This window comes from Gouania willdenowi, chromosome 4 (assembly GCF_900634775.1).
Source record: "Gouania willdenowi chromosome 4, fGouWil2.1, whole genome shotgun sequence".
Taxonomy (NCBI): domain Eukaryota; kingdom Metazoa; phylum Chordata; class Actinopteri; order Blenniiformes; family Gobiesocidae; genus Gouania; species Gouania willdenowi.
In genome coordinates this window covers 17,149,524-17,164,493 of record NC_041047.1, presented here as the reverse complement: position 1 = coordinate 17,164,493, position 14,970 = coordinate 17,149,524, and the positions used below count along the sequence as shown (strand labels likewise).

Below are 14,970 nucleotides of genomic sequence, written 5' to 3'. Positions count from 1 at the left end.
ACTGGGGGGCTCGTTATGCCTGGCTTTGTTCACGGACCACACGCACTCCAAAGGTGCACATCGGCGTTTATACTCTGTGCATTCACCGTTCAATTACCTGCAGCCAAGTTTTGAGCGTGCACCATCTCCTCACCTGGGCCCGCGAGGTCGTAGTAAAATGCCAAAAATAAATCATCAAACACACAAAGAACCGTATTACACAGTCATACACTCACACTACCATGGGAACAGAATTGTTCACTCTTTTTCCGCTTACGCCCGCCCTTTCCCCAGCCTCCCAGCCAATCAACACTCAGAACACATGTAAACAAAAACACACATTGGCAGAGAAAGCTGCACGTAACCATGATGCCTTCTTGGCCATAGGAAATCTCAGCATCAGTTTACCACTGAATACACAGGGACGTGACAGAGCGTTCAGCCGCTCCGTTCAAAATAAGGTCATCCATACGCACTCGCACTGATGCGACCAGATAAAATTTTCACTCGCACACACTGAAAATATACTCATTTTGGTCACAGTCTCGAGCCCTGTGTTGCTTCAAAGTTTGTTTTTATATCTATTGTAAACATTCTTTCAGAGAAGTTTTGCACATTGTGGGTTTTGGAGTGCCATGAATGGATGCATAGAACTGTTTTTACTTTATTCTTACTGTGATTTCTTGAAAATAAAAATGACTACATTGTTACCACCTACTGTTAGAGTAGTGTTACATTTGTTCACATTACTACAAAACCACTTTAAAATACATGATACCATTAAAAACAGGTCCACACGACCCACTTTTGGATGCCTATACTTGAGCGGAAAGTCTCTGTTTTGCAACATTTGTGTATGTTTTGACCTAAATATGCATATCCTCTATTATTGTCCTTGTGTGTATACTCTTTAGCAGTTAACCACCATGCCAGAATGCAGCCAAACACCGAGACGTCAACGACCACACTACCTGACTGACTTCACCAGCTGCAGCAGTGCTGATAACTCCTGCTCTTCTTCAGAGGTTGAAGATGAAGAAACGAGGAAAACAGGAGGGGGAAGAGGTGGAGAAAAGAGAGTGGAGAAAAAAGTTTCTTATGACCTTGGTGGAGAGTGCAAGGCTAAGAACTTAGCTGAACGTTCTGGTAAAGATATCTTAAGTCTTTGTTAAAAAGCTAGGTGAAAAGGTTGAATATAAACTCTCTCTAGAATATATGTTTGTTTGTTTTTTTGCTTACACTTTTTTTATCCTTCTTGTTGCAAAATATATGGTTAATGGAGTTAGCTTTAATTACAAATGTCAAGGCTCATTATTTATTGGATTATCCAAGATTTCTAATCCAAAAGTGGTCAAGGTCATTAGTGGTTCTAATTTTTATGTTAATGTTCATACCTTAGATCCCCCCCCCCCCCCCCCACACCTCCCCTCCCCCCACCATATCCTTGGATTTTAATTAGAGTCCTTAAGGGTGTTGTCATATACTAGGTGAAAGAAAATATTGGCATAGTTGTCGGCTTACACATGGAAAATGTTAGAGTCAGCACTCGAGGTACTTGGAAAACTTCAAAGTGTCCTAAACACTAATAGAAGATGTGTAGAAAAGAAAGAGCCATATGATTGAAAAAAAAAAAAATCTCCTTAAGTCTGACGCTAGAATATCCTGTTATACAGAAAAAAGATAAGTCCAAAGTATTTCCTGAAATTCACATAAGTCACATTTATTGAGTCACACACAGATGTCTGAAGTATTAGGGAGCACCTTTAATAGCTGTTGATTCACCAACCTTGAGAAAAAAACTGGTCATGGTTGCATTAGGGGTTTGTAGTTGCAGATATAATTTTTATTGTAGGACAAAGTGAAAAACTCTTGGACAAAGTTTCAACACTTGCATGTTTATTTATGTCTGTCGAGAGATATTGCCAAGCCGTTTTTCACACAAAGCCATCAAAAGTCGAAAACAACCTAACTCCTTAATGTTCTCAGTTGGCAGCTGCTGACACTCTTAGCATCTAGGAGCCACATAAAAACAAGCAGACTGCTAATTATTGGCATGTATACTCGATGTAGCTCTCACCGAGGAAAAACATACTATTACACTAAGCAGCAGAAAAGAGCAAAGCTGAGCACATAGAAGAAACGACTTCCTAAACATAAAAACATTCTGAGAAAGGATACAATACTTCATTTCACAACAAACTGTCATTTAACATCTGATTCAGGCTCTGAGGTAATTATCTACTCCTTTTTTCTTCACTGGCTCAAATGAAAGCTAAGTAGCAAGCTAACTAGCAGAAGAATGGCCATTTTGCACAACGGAATACAGCAACCTTCTCCAAAAGATTACTGAACTGGAGACTAAAATGTGAAGACTAGGAATAAACAGAGATAAATGGACACTGTGGATATGGGAATTGAAAAACTGTGCCACTGTTTCAAAGCAGCGGAGAGGATAAAGCTAACTCGCTACCAGTCGGCGTAGACAAAGCTATCAGAGCCAAGGAGGATACTGTTCACACTGATAAGCCTACAGGTGCGAGTCCTCCCTGGAATACTCTTGGAGCTAAGCCTTAGAGAAAGTTATGTCTACTGAAAAGGCTAACGGGCAGAGCACAACGCCCTAATATCAGTAATGAGCCGGCATTTGCTTCCCGGAACACAGCCCCGAATTCAACTCCCTTGTCGGCCCAGACACAGAAGTGGACATCTTTTAAGGCAGAAGAATCACCAAATCACAAGTTCAGTTTCATGTGAAACTGGACAATTGATTTGTGCCACTGCTGAACAACCAAGAGTCCTGCTCTAATGTGGGCAAGCTTTCTGCACTGTGAGGACAGAGAGCTTCAGGAAAACAAAAACTATATGATAAGCCAATGCGAGGACCTAACACTCTGATCATGGGTGATGTTACGGTTAAAGATGCACAAAATATGTTTAGCGGTAATGTGAAAGTGATCTGCTTACCTAATGACACAGAAGCAGACCTGGCTGGCAAAATATTGCACATTGTGGAGGAAGGATACCCAATTTTGAAGAATGTTATGATTCATTTTGGAACAAATGATGTAGCCAAGGACCAGTCTGAAGTGTTAAAGCAGGAGCTCACCCATCTGCTGAAAACTGCGAGCTGTTTGCAGCCTAAATTGTTCATCAGCGGCCTGATCTCTCCAGTATGCAGAGCCAACATTCTCAAGGATTTACTCTCTGAAGAAATGTTTGTCTTCGGCTTGTGCTGCACTTTCACTAAATATAATAGAAAATGTTCAGATCTTTTGGGAACGTAGATGCAGATGGACTGTGTCTAAATAAGGCTGGAGTGAAACTTTTCACATCTCACCTATTTCACTTCACTAATCACACTGCTATCAGTTGTGATAAAGACAAAGGACACTATGTACCATCGGAGAACAAAACAACAAGGAAAGAACATGGCGTCGATCAAGCTTCCATCAAGAAATGAGAATGAGGTTCGTCAACAGGAAGAGCTCAACCTCCCACCCTACATCTCAGTAAGCACCTGCTTCCCCACAAAATTCATCTCCTTCCACCTGATCCAGCTTCTCTCTTACCCCTTGCCTTCTTGGATTTAACTGCCCAGATGTACAAGATGGTTCTTGCTGGCACAAGACTGACACCCTGCCCTTCAATCAGCACCACCCAGTCCTCCTCAATGATGCCAGGCCCAAGATCTTTCTTCTCCTCAGGCTGATAAGAACATGAGCCAAACAGCTAGTCCTGTTCACCGTAGAGTGAGCTGTGTCTGATGTGTGCTGGGTCCAGACTGCAATATTTCTGTTTGTAGGAAACACCAGAAAAAGTTTTACTGGACACTTTTGGACTTATACAACATGTGACTGTTTCGACACACTCAAGGTAACACTTTGAATTTGATTATCTGTTGATATATTGTATCTGTTGTTGTAGTGCAGAATTTTTAATCTGATTGAGAAGGGCTGAGCATAAATGGAGAACAACAAATCTCCAAACTAATTTAGAACTGTACAAAATTTGTCTCCTTAGATTCAATGATGGCTTGTTCGAAGCGAGGCAATACTTTTCTGAAGTTATTGCTAAAAATATTAGTAACTCACGTTGTTTTCTGTAATTGCAAAGCTCACAATCCCCCTCAACCCAAGTCTAACCTTCAACAGAATATTTGATATATGTCAGTCTGGCTTTTGTTCTCATCACAGCACAGAAACGGTTCTTATCAAAGTGCTGAATGACATAAAGGTGAACACTGATTCAGGAAAAGTGTCTATTCGCATTCTATTGGATCTCAGTGCTGCATTTGACACTGTACCATAACATTTTGTTGCACAGATTGCATATGTGGGTTGGACTAAATTAAAAAGTTCAGCAATGGTTTAAGTTCTACTTGGAGGAGCAAAGTTATTGTGTAAGCATTGAAAACTTTGAATCTGACAGTGTCATGTGGGGTTCCTCAAGGCTCTGTTCTTGGACCCCTTTTGTTTAGCCTTGATATGCATCCTTTAGGACAAATTCTACAGAACTGTATGGTTGATTATCAGAGCCACGCAGACAACACTCAACTCTATCCATCACTGAACCCAGATGACTATGGTCCCATAGAGGTGTTGTGTTACTGCTTCCTTCACCTAAATCATGACAAAATGGAGGCGATTGTCTTTGGTAACAGGTAAAAGAGGACTGCTGTCAACGAGTATCTTTAAAAGCTAAAGACCAAGTCTGAAACCATGGTGTTCTGATTGACTCAGATCTGACGTTTAGCAGTCAGATCAAATCAATTACAAAAACATCCTTCTACCACCTAAAGAACATCTCTAGACTGAAATGTTTCATGACTCAGATCAGGAGAACTGGTCCATGCTTTTATCTCCAACAGACTATTGTAATGGTCTTCTGACAGGAATCCCCACTGCAGCTCGGGTCAGAGTGCATTACTCTGGTTTTACAGTCTTTACACTGGCTCCCAGTCAGCCTCAGAATAGATTTGAAAGTTCTACTGCTGGTGTATAAATCTGTGAATGGGTTTGGTGAAGAATCCATCAGTGAGATTTTAGTCAGGTTCACAGCAAACATGATGACACTGCTTTTAGTTGTTATGCTGCAAAGAAGTGGAACAAACTTCCAGCAGAGTTGAAGCCGGTATCCATTGTGAATATTTTTAAATCCAAGTTAAAGGCACTACTTTTCTCTACTGCGTATGACTGAGAGGGAGATTTTCATCATTTTATTGTTGATTCAATGTTTTTACTGCTGATTTCAAATGTTTTTACTGTTGATTTTAATGTTCCTCTTGATTTTTAAACTGTTAAGTGTTTTATGCTTTTTATTCATGTAAAGCACATTGAATTGCCTTGTGTATGAAATGCGCTATACCAATAAATTTGCCTTGCTTTGCCTTACACTGATGGGGAGATAAACCAGAAACCAGAGTCTTTTTAAAGATGATAGAGTCAGGAGCATCTGTTTGTTTTGTCTGTTTGTTTGCGTGTATGTGTGCGTCTGAGCGTGTGCAAGTCTGTTGATGAGACGACCCCGAATCCCTTTAACACCCCTGAAAGTATGGTATTGCATTCATTTCCATTGTGTTTTGTTCTTTGCAGGTCGCATGCACTGGAAACCGTTGACAAAGCCACTTAAAATCAACACCACACCTTCTGCATCACCCACACTTTCTGGTCCAATCAGACGTTCTATCTCATGCCCTCGTTCCATCGCTTCACTGTCGTCACCAAACGAACTGCGCATATTCTCCAGCAGACCCTCCCCTACAGTACCCATGCCCACAGCTCTAGTCAGACCAAGCTCTGCCATGCCTCGCTCTCATTCGCTGAGCCGCAGTGGCTTTGCGCACCGAGTGCCTCACAGCAACAGCCTGGGAACCATCCACTCCAATCTAGTAGGACATTCAGTATTCTTGGACATTCACGCACAATATAAGAGCAAACCATTTACAAATTAAAAAACATAATTTTTCAACTCAACAGAAATTATTCATCCCTATAATTAATAGCATGTTACATACATCACACTAAATTATCCCATCACTCTGTGCTGAGTACCGGTATACATTTTTATATTTAGAAAATACCTATAAAAAACAGAGAGCGTAGACCACACCTCCGCCACACCATAGCAGTCCCCCATATCGCATTGTCTGCTAAAGATAGTGAGATTAAAATCTATGCATCTCTAACAATGGTTCTCCTCCAGATCTGGTGGGGTGACATAGGAACCAAACCCTACATGTTGGGGTCAAATTTCAAATTGATCACTTACAAACATAAAGGATGATTTTTAAATTTAATTTTTCAATTTCGCCAATGATGAGAGATAGGGATTTTTCAAGTTTTAAAACTGATTAAGATTTGGGACATTGATCCGGATCATCCCCAAAATGTAATCACTTGTTTCTCATCCTTTTTCAGATAGTTTCCAAAAATTCCACCAAAATCCATCCAGTCGTTTTTGTTAGCTAGATTGTTGACAGACAAATAAATAAGTGGCAGCAAAAACATTACAAGTGAATTCTATTTTACACTGTTTTATTTAAGTACATAAATACCATTTAGTGATATATAATAATATATTGTTTGAAATTGCATTTATCAATACTGATTTTGAGGCTATTGAATTGATTTCAATATGAAAATAGAACCTAAAATGTAGTAACAAACATTTTTCAAATGTGTAAACTACTGCAAAATATGAAAGGGCTTGTAAATTTTAAAAGGTATTTAAAAAAGGGATTAAAACAAAATGTAATAACCTGAAATCTAAAAAATCTATTAAGGTGAACATGTATCATCGTTTTTAAGATAATGACAAATTGACTATTGCTTCCAATGAAATGACAGTATGTATTTAAAATACACATTTGGATGCTTGTAGGGGGATCCTCTGATAAACCTGAGGACTAAAGAGCAGGAGGCAGAGCTGGTGCATCAGACTCTGGTGGTGCTCAATGCCATGAGGATCAGGTTTCCAGGCAAAACTGAAGAGGAGGCGGAAGCTGTCCTGGATGAGGTCAGTGCAGCGCTTTGCATGTGTGCACGTGAGTGTGTTATCTTGGTATGCCTTGATGGCCAGATGCAGTTACCCTGCATCCTAACTACTAGTGACCTGCTTCCTGCTTTCCTGGATTCTCATTGCATCTCAAAATAGAGCAGTGGTTACCTGTAGTAGATTTTCTACATTGATAAATGCTTCCCCTGTTTTTGACACAGATTTTTGTATCCTGGCATATTTCACTTTGACATTTGTTTATATTTTTTTCAATAACAGTCATGCAGCAGAAGCAAAATTAATATGTCTACATTGCAACAAAAAACCCAAAAGTTTTTTGTTAAGTTAAGCAGAAGCTCACTTGGTGTTCAGGGACAACACAACAATGCACTTTAAGGTGCTTAAAATGTTTGGACTGTATGGATTCTAACCAGGTTAATGTAATCAAGGCTGTTAATATCCTTTATTGTCAGCATGCCATAAGGGACATTGGACAGTCAACAAATCACTGGAATTAGACATGCAAACATAACCCTAAAAGTTTTCTGTTAATGACTCTTGACTGGTTGATTGCAATGGAAGCACTAGCGCCATGTTCCCCCTTTACACTAATGGGTTTAGCTGATATCTAATCTCTACTGGGGAGTGAATGCGAGTGGTTCAGAGAGGTGTTGTGTTGGAGAAACAACAAGTAGCAGCAGTGCATTAGTCTTGGCACCCAGTCTTTCTTAATAATTTCCTCAGCAGTGCAGAATATCAATGACAAACAAAAGCGCTTTGGGTTCCCCACTTACCAACAAGAGAGAGAGACGTGCAGCTCAGCCATTTTCATCCTATCCTGTCCAGGTGCACCACCTGGCTTTAAGACTTGATCCAAAACCAGGAACAAAGCAAACATGTTTCTACTTATTGCCCTAAATTTAATAGTAAGTCAAACATCTTTTAGATAACTCATAATTAACTAAGATAAATATGACATCTATAAAGAAAGATGACTAATAAAACTAGGACCCCCTTCACTTTCTATATTGGTATCTTCCAATTTAGAGCATTGGCATCAGGTGTTTCCAGCTTTTACCGAGTGTGCACTCTTTGAAAAAGCAGAACTAGAAGTGAATTTACAAAAATTTAAGCCCTTCTAAATTTTCAAAATAAAACTACTAAATAAACTTCCTTTGTAAATGTATCAATGTTACTTCAGTGAGGAGGAAACTTTACACTAAAGGGGAAACTAGACACAAAAACAACAACCTGTAAATTAATTTACAGCCTTTGAAAATATGTGTTTCCCCATTTGTATTAGTTATTTTTAATTCCCAGATATGTGGAACCAAATTGCAGCTGCTTGAAAATGATATTGAAAAAAAGCTCAGTTTATTGACACATCCAGCTATAACACTAAAATCAACAGAGGCCGATAACAAGTTTTTTTTGTGTCACTAGCCATTTAATATTGCATTGAGTGTATATTTTATTTTGTTAAATGAATCATTCTCACTGGAGGAATGTTTTCAGTTCTTGTGTACAGGGATAAATAACTGCTTTGCAATTTCATTATGAATAACATTCTAACAAAAGCTGTCATTGTTCAACAAGTTCAGTAAAGAGCCAACATGAAAACATGATGTCCTCATTGTTGTAAACATGGTAATTACCTCCACAGTCCACACCTGTACTGTTCACTAACATAAATAAGATTGCCATGGTAACACAGATGAGCTGCTGCACCTGTAGCTTTGTGCCTCATGGGAGAAGCAACGTTCATTTGGCATAAACAGTTTTCTTTTATTTATCTTCCACTGCTCTATAAGTTGATGCCTGATTGGACTAATGATGTGTTTGCATGTTCCTCCTTTTAACTTTCACCCAAAACGTAGCTCTTTCCCTTTCAGCTAGAACTTTCAAAAGTCAAAAGTTATAGATGGAATGTGTGTCTGTGGTATTTTAAATGAGGATAGTCTGTGCACATATCAAACACATCTTAACAAATTCTTATTTCGATGATAAAATAACAGGAAATGCTAGTGATGTGCTGCAGTAAACAATCTTTTTAGCCACAACCAGTAAACAAGCAGCCGGCTGCTCATGAGAAAGCAGCATCTGCTAGCAAGGGCTCTAATTTACACAGGAGAAAATAGTATTTTTGTAGTTCTTTGTTGATATATTTTGATATAATCACGCTTTTCATTTCTTTTAAAGAACATTTTTAGAATATATTTATATATTTATTTTTTACTTGAAAATGGGGACAATTTACAATTTTTCTAATAGTTTTAGAATTGAAAACTTGATGATTATGTATCAGAAAAAAAACCTTGTCAGCTCTGTTATCGTCTCATCACCACCCAGTTTATTTTTATCATGCCATTAAAAACTGAAAGGAAAACATTCATAAATATAATATATATTATATAAAATTTATAGTGAGTAATATACTTTTCCTCTTAATTTTATCATCGTTTTCACATAAGGTTAATTTGGACATTAGAATCTTTTCATAAACTCACTAATAAATGGATTAAATTTATTGTTGAAGTGAGTGTGTCAACATGCATGCATTTAATAAAATTAGATATTCATTTATTCTGGTAGTTTTTAGGGTACAAACAAATCTTCTTGGTGAGCTTCCAAACCAAAATGATGAAATAGTAACATGAAACGTGTTAATAAACTTACCGATAACTGGATGATTAACAACTTTCAATATATAGTTTGGTTTTCTTAACCAAATCATAGTAGTTTGGAATGGATACCTTTCTTAACCTACATGAAAGTTACTTTTAAAAGTTAATGTAAAGCCCTGTATGCAAACGAGCCGTTTCATCTGCAACAGTTTCTAAACTAAAAATTCCACCCGAGTGTGACGGGACGGGAGAGGTGACAGGCCAGCAAAAATTTCAGAGAGCCTGAAACCAGCATGAAAAGCAGGATTAGGTAAATAGTTTTATTTTGAAAGAAAGTGAGAGGAGTAAAATGGAGCAGGTGAGAAGTTGGACATGAAGGAAGAGTAACAGGATGGTTCTCGCTTCCATTTTAGTGATGTAGCCCATATTCTTTGGTGTAGAAACACTTTGTCCTCTCCAGTTTGTTTGTCCTTTAAATGCAGATGAAAGATGCTTCATTAATTATGGAAGTTAATAAAGATCAGCAGGGAGGGTGAGGGTCCCTCTGTTGAGGAGTTTGATCCCACAAACGCTGGCTGACTTCTAAACGTGCCAGAAGACCAACACACAAAAGTAGTTGGACAACTGATTTCTTTTGTGTTTAGTTCACAGAGGAAAGGAATGAGAAATCAAAATGTAGATAAAAAATGCGTGATTTTCTATTTATGTCTATGAATAAATATCCCAAATATTTTACCTTAGTAACACATGTGCTTCTTGGAAAAAAATGTCAGGCCATTTTATTGTGGCTTCAAAAACTTCTGGGTGGAATTGTGTTATTTATGTTCATATTTTTAAAAACAGGCTCAAGACCCACCTTTTCAATTTAGCTTTTAACTAATTATTTATTGATTTCAGGATTGTTATCTTTCATGTTTATATTGTTATCTTTTATGTTGTTTTTTTTATAGTTTTAGGATTGTTATCTTTTATGTTGTTTTTTATTGTTTTAGGATTGTTATTTTTCACGTTTTTATTGTTATCTTTTATGTTGTTTTTATAGTTTTAGGATTGTTATCATTTACGTTGAGTTTTATAGTTTTAGGATTACTATCCATATCCTTTATGGTTTTTTTTTTTTACTTTGTAAGAGGCTTTTTTATGAAAAAAGATTGATTTGATCTGATGTTGTGCAGAGATATATTATTTTTATTTTTGTACATCAGCATCTAATATTCCCAAAACTCAACTGGTGGGATTCAGGGTTGAATAAATAATCATGGTGAAAGTAAACAACAACAAAAGTCAAAGGAATATCTACGTAAAAAAATTAAAATCCATTTGTGTATATGTGCATCTCTGTGTGTTTTCCTTGTTGACATACCAAGTTTACGCTTAAGCTCCCTACTGGGATCAGTTTGCAGGGGATCTAACATGCGACACACAAGGTATGTGCACCAGTGGGGACTAAGTCAACATGACAACAATAACTTTACCGCTAGGTACACAGTTGGCCGTGTAAGAAAGTGTATGGAGATATTCTGCATACTTTTTAAATATCATAAGAGAAACGTTCTTGACTCTAGAGCTTTTTTAAATTCAAGCAAAATATTAAACTGTCCAGAAGACACTAAATGCTCCAATGTCTTTGTATTACAGATACATTTGTAAGCAGAACACAAATACTGAAAGCTCTCTTTTGCCCAACTTCCTGGTTTAATATCATTTTAAGTATAACTCAGTCCAAACCATCCATCCATTTATCCATGTGTCAGTTTGTATATTTATCTGTGACTACAATGGATGGCACTCTCTGTAGTGTACATGTTGCCAGTCCATAACAAAAGCAAAGCTACAGAAAGTTCACTGACTCATCATTGGTCTAAAGGGGTCTGGCTGACCCTTAATGTCAACCACTCCTCTTAACTCATTCACTGCCAACCCTTTTCAGAGCAGCCAACCCCATATTGCCAGGCGTTTTAGATGATTTTCACTGATTTTTTTAAGACCCAAAGAATATTTTGTACTATGACAATCTGAAACCAGATTCTGAAAGATTAGACTCTCTAGTTTCATCAGAAAAAAATAATTTTGTTTCTAGCTTGTTTCGTTCTTCTGTAATCAGCAGTTGAATAGCTGAAAGCAATTTCTCTTTTGCTTTAGTGACACCTCAACATTAGTTTCCTACTATAAAACTACAAAAACAACACTGAGACTGGGCTTTTGATGGCAACATTATTATTATTATTATTAATATTATTATGCTATCTATGTCAGGGTTGAATGGATTTCTTACTGTGTTTTGGCATTCCTCCAAGTCTCTCCCCCGTCATTCTCTCCACACGCAACTTCCTCCTCATCCCGAACATGCCAAGTCTCACCGCTTGCCCCGGTTTTTGATTGTTTTCTCTCACCATCACGACACTCTCAATAGTCTACTTAGTTCCACACACGCTCTGGTCGAGTGTGCGCTGCTGTGAGCTTCAGCATCAACTCTTGTAGCACCATTTTCTGTCCTGCAAACTCCTTTCCTCTCCCTCTGAGCGCTGCCCAACACTGGTACCAAAGGTGCGCTGCTGCCACCTACATGGCACCAGTTGGTCACTACATCATGATACAAGTTAGATAAACACAGGAGAGCTTCGCCATACCGTCTCCGAGCAACCCCAGCCGAAAAACACGATTAACATCTTTAGACGTCTTTGGCAGTCAACATTACTAAACCAAAAAATGTCTTTAGATGTCTTTGGCAGTCAATGATAGTGCCTGGAAGGCAATGCCTAGATTAGGCACACCGGAGTGGTGACAGGAGGAAAAAACTAGCCTACTCACATACTGTAACACACACACTGACACACTGGATGTGTGGAAATGTACTGGCATCTTGACCTGCAGGCAGAGGCAGAAACCAGAGAAACTAAATCAGGCACTCAATACAAGAACAACAAAAAGCATTTCCTACCCCCCACCCCCCAAAAAAGGACAGCAAAGGCATTTGAAATAATGACCTAAATAAAGTAGTTGGCAGCAGCATTAACAAATAAACAATTACAGTTGAAAACATGCAACAAATACTTGGTTCAGAGAACTCAACTTTTCATCAATCTAAAAACAGTATACTGTATTTTCTGCTAAACTGACATTAGAAATGTGTGCGTGCCTGTGTGTTGTAACCCTGTGGTGAATGCTGCTGTGTGTAAACTGGGATGGGATCCATGGAATGAATGAAAACTCTAGTTTCCCTAAGAAACCTTAAATACAGTCTGTTGACTTGTTTTTGTGCCAAATAAGACACATGCATTGCTGCTGTATTTGTTATTGGATACTTAACATAAAACCTGATTAAATTCACAGATACACCAAACTTACATTGTCATGCAGACTTCATTACAGGGCTGAAGTGTAGCTCAGGGTTTGGCAGCATGAGTATCTGAATGTGGGATTGGGTTCTTGATGTAGTCCGCATATGTGCCTCGAATTCGTGCCTGTGACTTTCTTCTGGCTTTAAGCTACTGAGGGAAAGTGCTGTAATTTAAGTTTGACTTTTCTCTAATATTTCACTCACAGGTGGCCTTAGAAAGTCACTGTTGAAAAGGATTGTAAGCAAAGGTTATGTTCGTAAAAAAAAAAAAAAACCTTTCACAAAGACTTGCCCTTATATCCCAAAGGTGCGTCTTTGTGCCTCTGTTCGTCTGTTTGTAGAATTATTGCTTTCTCTGGCAGGGTTTGAGCTGCAGTACAGACTCCCCTGTAGGAATACTGAGTTTAGATGGCTCACTGCTGGTTAAATACTAAATAAAATAGCAGAAGGGATATTCACAAATGTCTGCCTAAGTGGTTTAGATGTGTTTTTATAGTTTTTCACATGTGTGATTTAACCTTAAGCCTTGTAATATTTCATCGACTTTGCACAAGTTTAAATAAGATCTTTTTTCCCTTGCAGATCCATGACAACTGGAAATGTCATAAACCTAAGGTGGCTTCTTATTGGCTGGTAAAATTGGATTCCACCAAACAACGTAAAGTGAGTAGTACATTTATCTGAATCAGGAATCAAAACTTTTCATTTCCACCCCCTCAGTTTTTTCTTATTTTTTTAAAACTCTTAAAATCACTGACAACTATGTGGAACTCATAGCAGTCAACGGAAAGCTTAATATAAAGACAACCACAAAAAACAGTGAATGCAAAACTTCACCTGTAGGTTTTGATTTTAAATCACTGAAAAATATGTTTTCTCTGATATCGTTGGCATCCCTTTGCCTTGAATGTATGTGCAATGAGGACACTAATTAAGTCTTAGTTTTCTTTGGTAGAACAACGTTAATTATTAACATTGATGACCTTGAAACCTATTGATTTTGTTTTATTTAAAACTCACCTGTGAGGAGAAGTGCACACGTTTTGAAGACTATTGAAGACTACATATTTTTTTTTAATGTAGACTGAGATTTTACCATGATGATGATAAATTTCCTGCTCTCACAGGGTTTGCGTGATAGGATAAACATAGACATAAAAAGTAATCAGGGCTGTCAAAGGATGCAGAAAAAGTGGAAAGGTATAGAATTCATGAATGACCTCATTTCACATTTATAAACAACAAACCATCATTACATGTAATAAATTCATTTTTAAATTTTAATGAGATTGAAAACACTTTTTATCCTCCAAGTAACTCCTGCAGACAGAGAAATAATGATCGGTTGTGGTTGAAACCTTTATGCCAGGGGTGTCAAACTCATTTTAGTTCAGGGGCCAAATACAGAGTGGTTTGAGCTCAAGTAGGCCACCGATTTTATGAAGGAAAACGAGTAATTTCAACATTATTGGGCCAATACAATATCCAAGTAATAAATGATAGATATCGGTCCCAACAGGATCTTCACTTGAAATTTTCTAGATTTTGTGATTAATTTCTATTAAATTAAGGGAAATATTGTGTAATAATTTCAGATTCAGTTTGAGTAGTTTTTTTTATTAAAATGACTGCAAATATATTATATAAGCACCTTGAAAACTGTGAGCCATGTAAATATTGTTGTTTCATTTATACAATGATTCATGTTTTCTCTGTCATTTTTATTTTCTCCTGTGGGCCGAATTGGATGCTCCAAAGGGCCAGATTTGGCCCCCGGGCCTTGAGTTTGACACATATGCTTTATGCAATGAATTTATGCGGGTTGGTGGACATTGTTAAAGAGGAATTTTAACAATGTTTTTTTTTTTTTTTGTTAAAGAAGAACTTTAACAATGTTGCAAAGTGGTTTACTGCCAGTGCTCATCTTTTTTCATGCTTTTTTAAAGAATGGAAGCAATTTCCTCACAACACTCAAGACAAGTGCGAGGATCATTACAATGTCGCACAGTGAGTGGCTGAGGCACCAAATGGGAT

General features: G+C 37.8%; 1 protein-coding gene across 4 annotated transcripts in view; it reads left to right on the top strand.

The window, feature by feature from the left end:
• Positions 1-14,970, top strand: part of ttll7 (tubulin tyrosine ligase-like family, member 7) — an 88,035-nt gene that overhangs the window by 55,438 nt on the left and 17,627 nt on the right. For all 4 annotated transcript variants that reach the window (XM_028445277.1, XM_028445276.1, XM_028445279.1 and 1 more), the window contains exons 15-18: positions 894-1,125; positions 5,571-5,866; positions 6,859-6,993; positions 13,519-13,599. In XM_028445277.1, the coding sequence (XP_028301078.1) occupies positions 894-1,125; positions 5,571-5,866; positions 6,859-6,993; positions 13,519-13,599 (744 nt within the window). The remainder of the gene's footprint in view (positions 1-893; positions 1,126-5,570; positions 5,867-6,858; positions 6,994-13,518; positions 13,600-14,970) is intronic.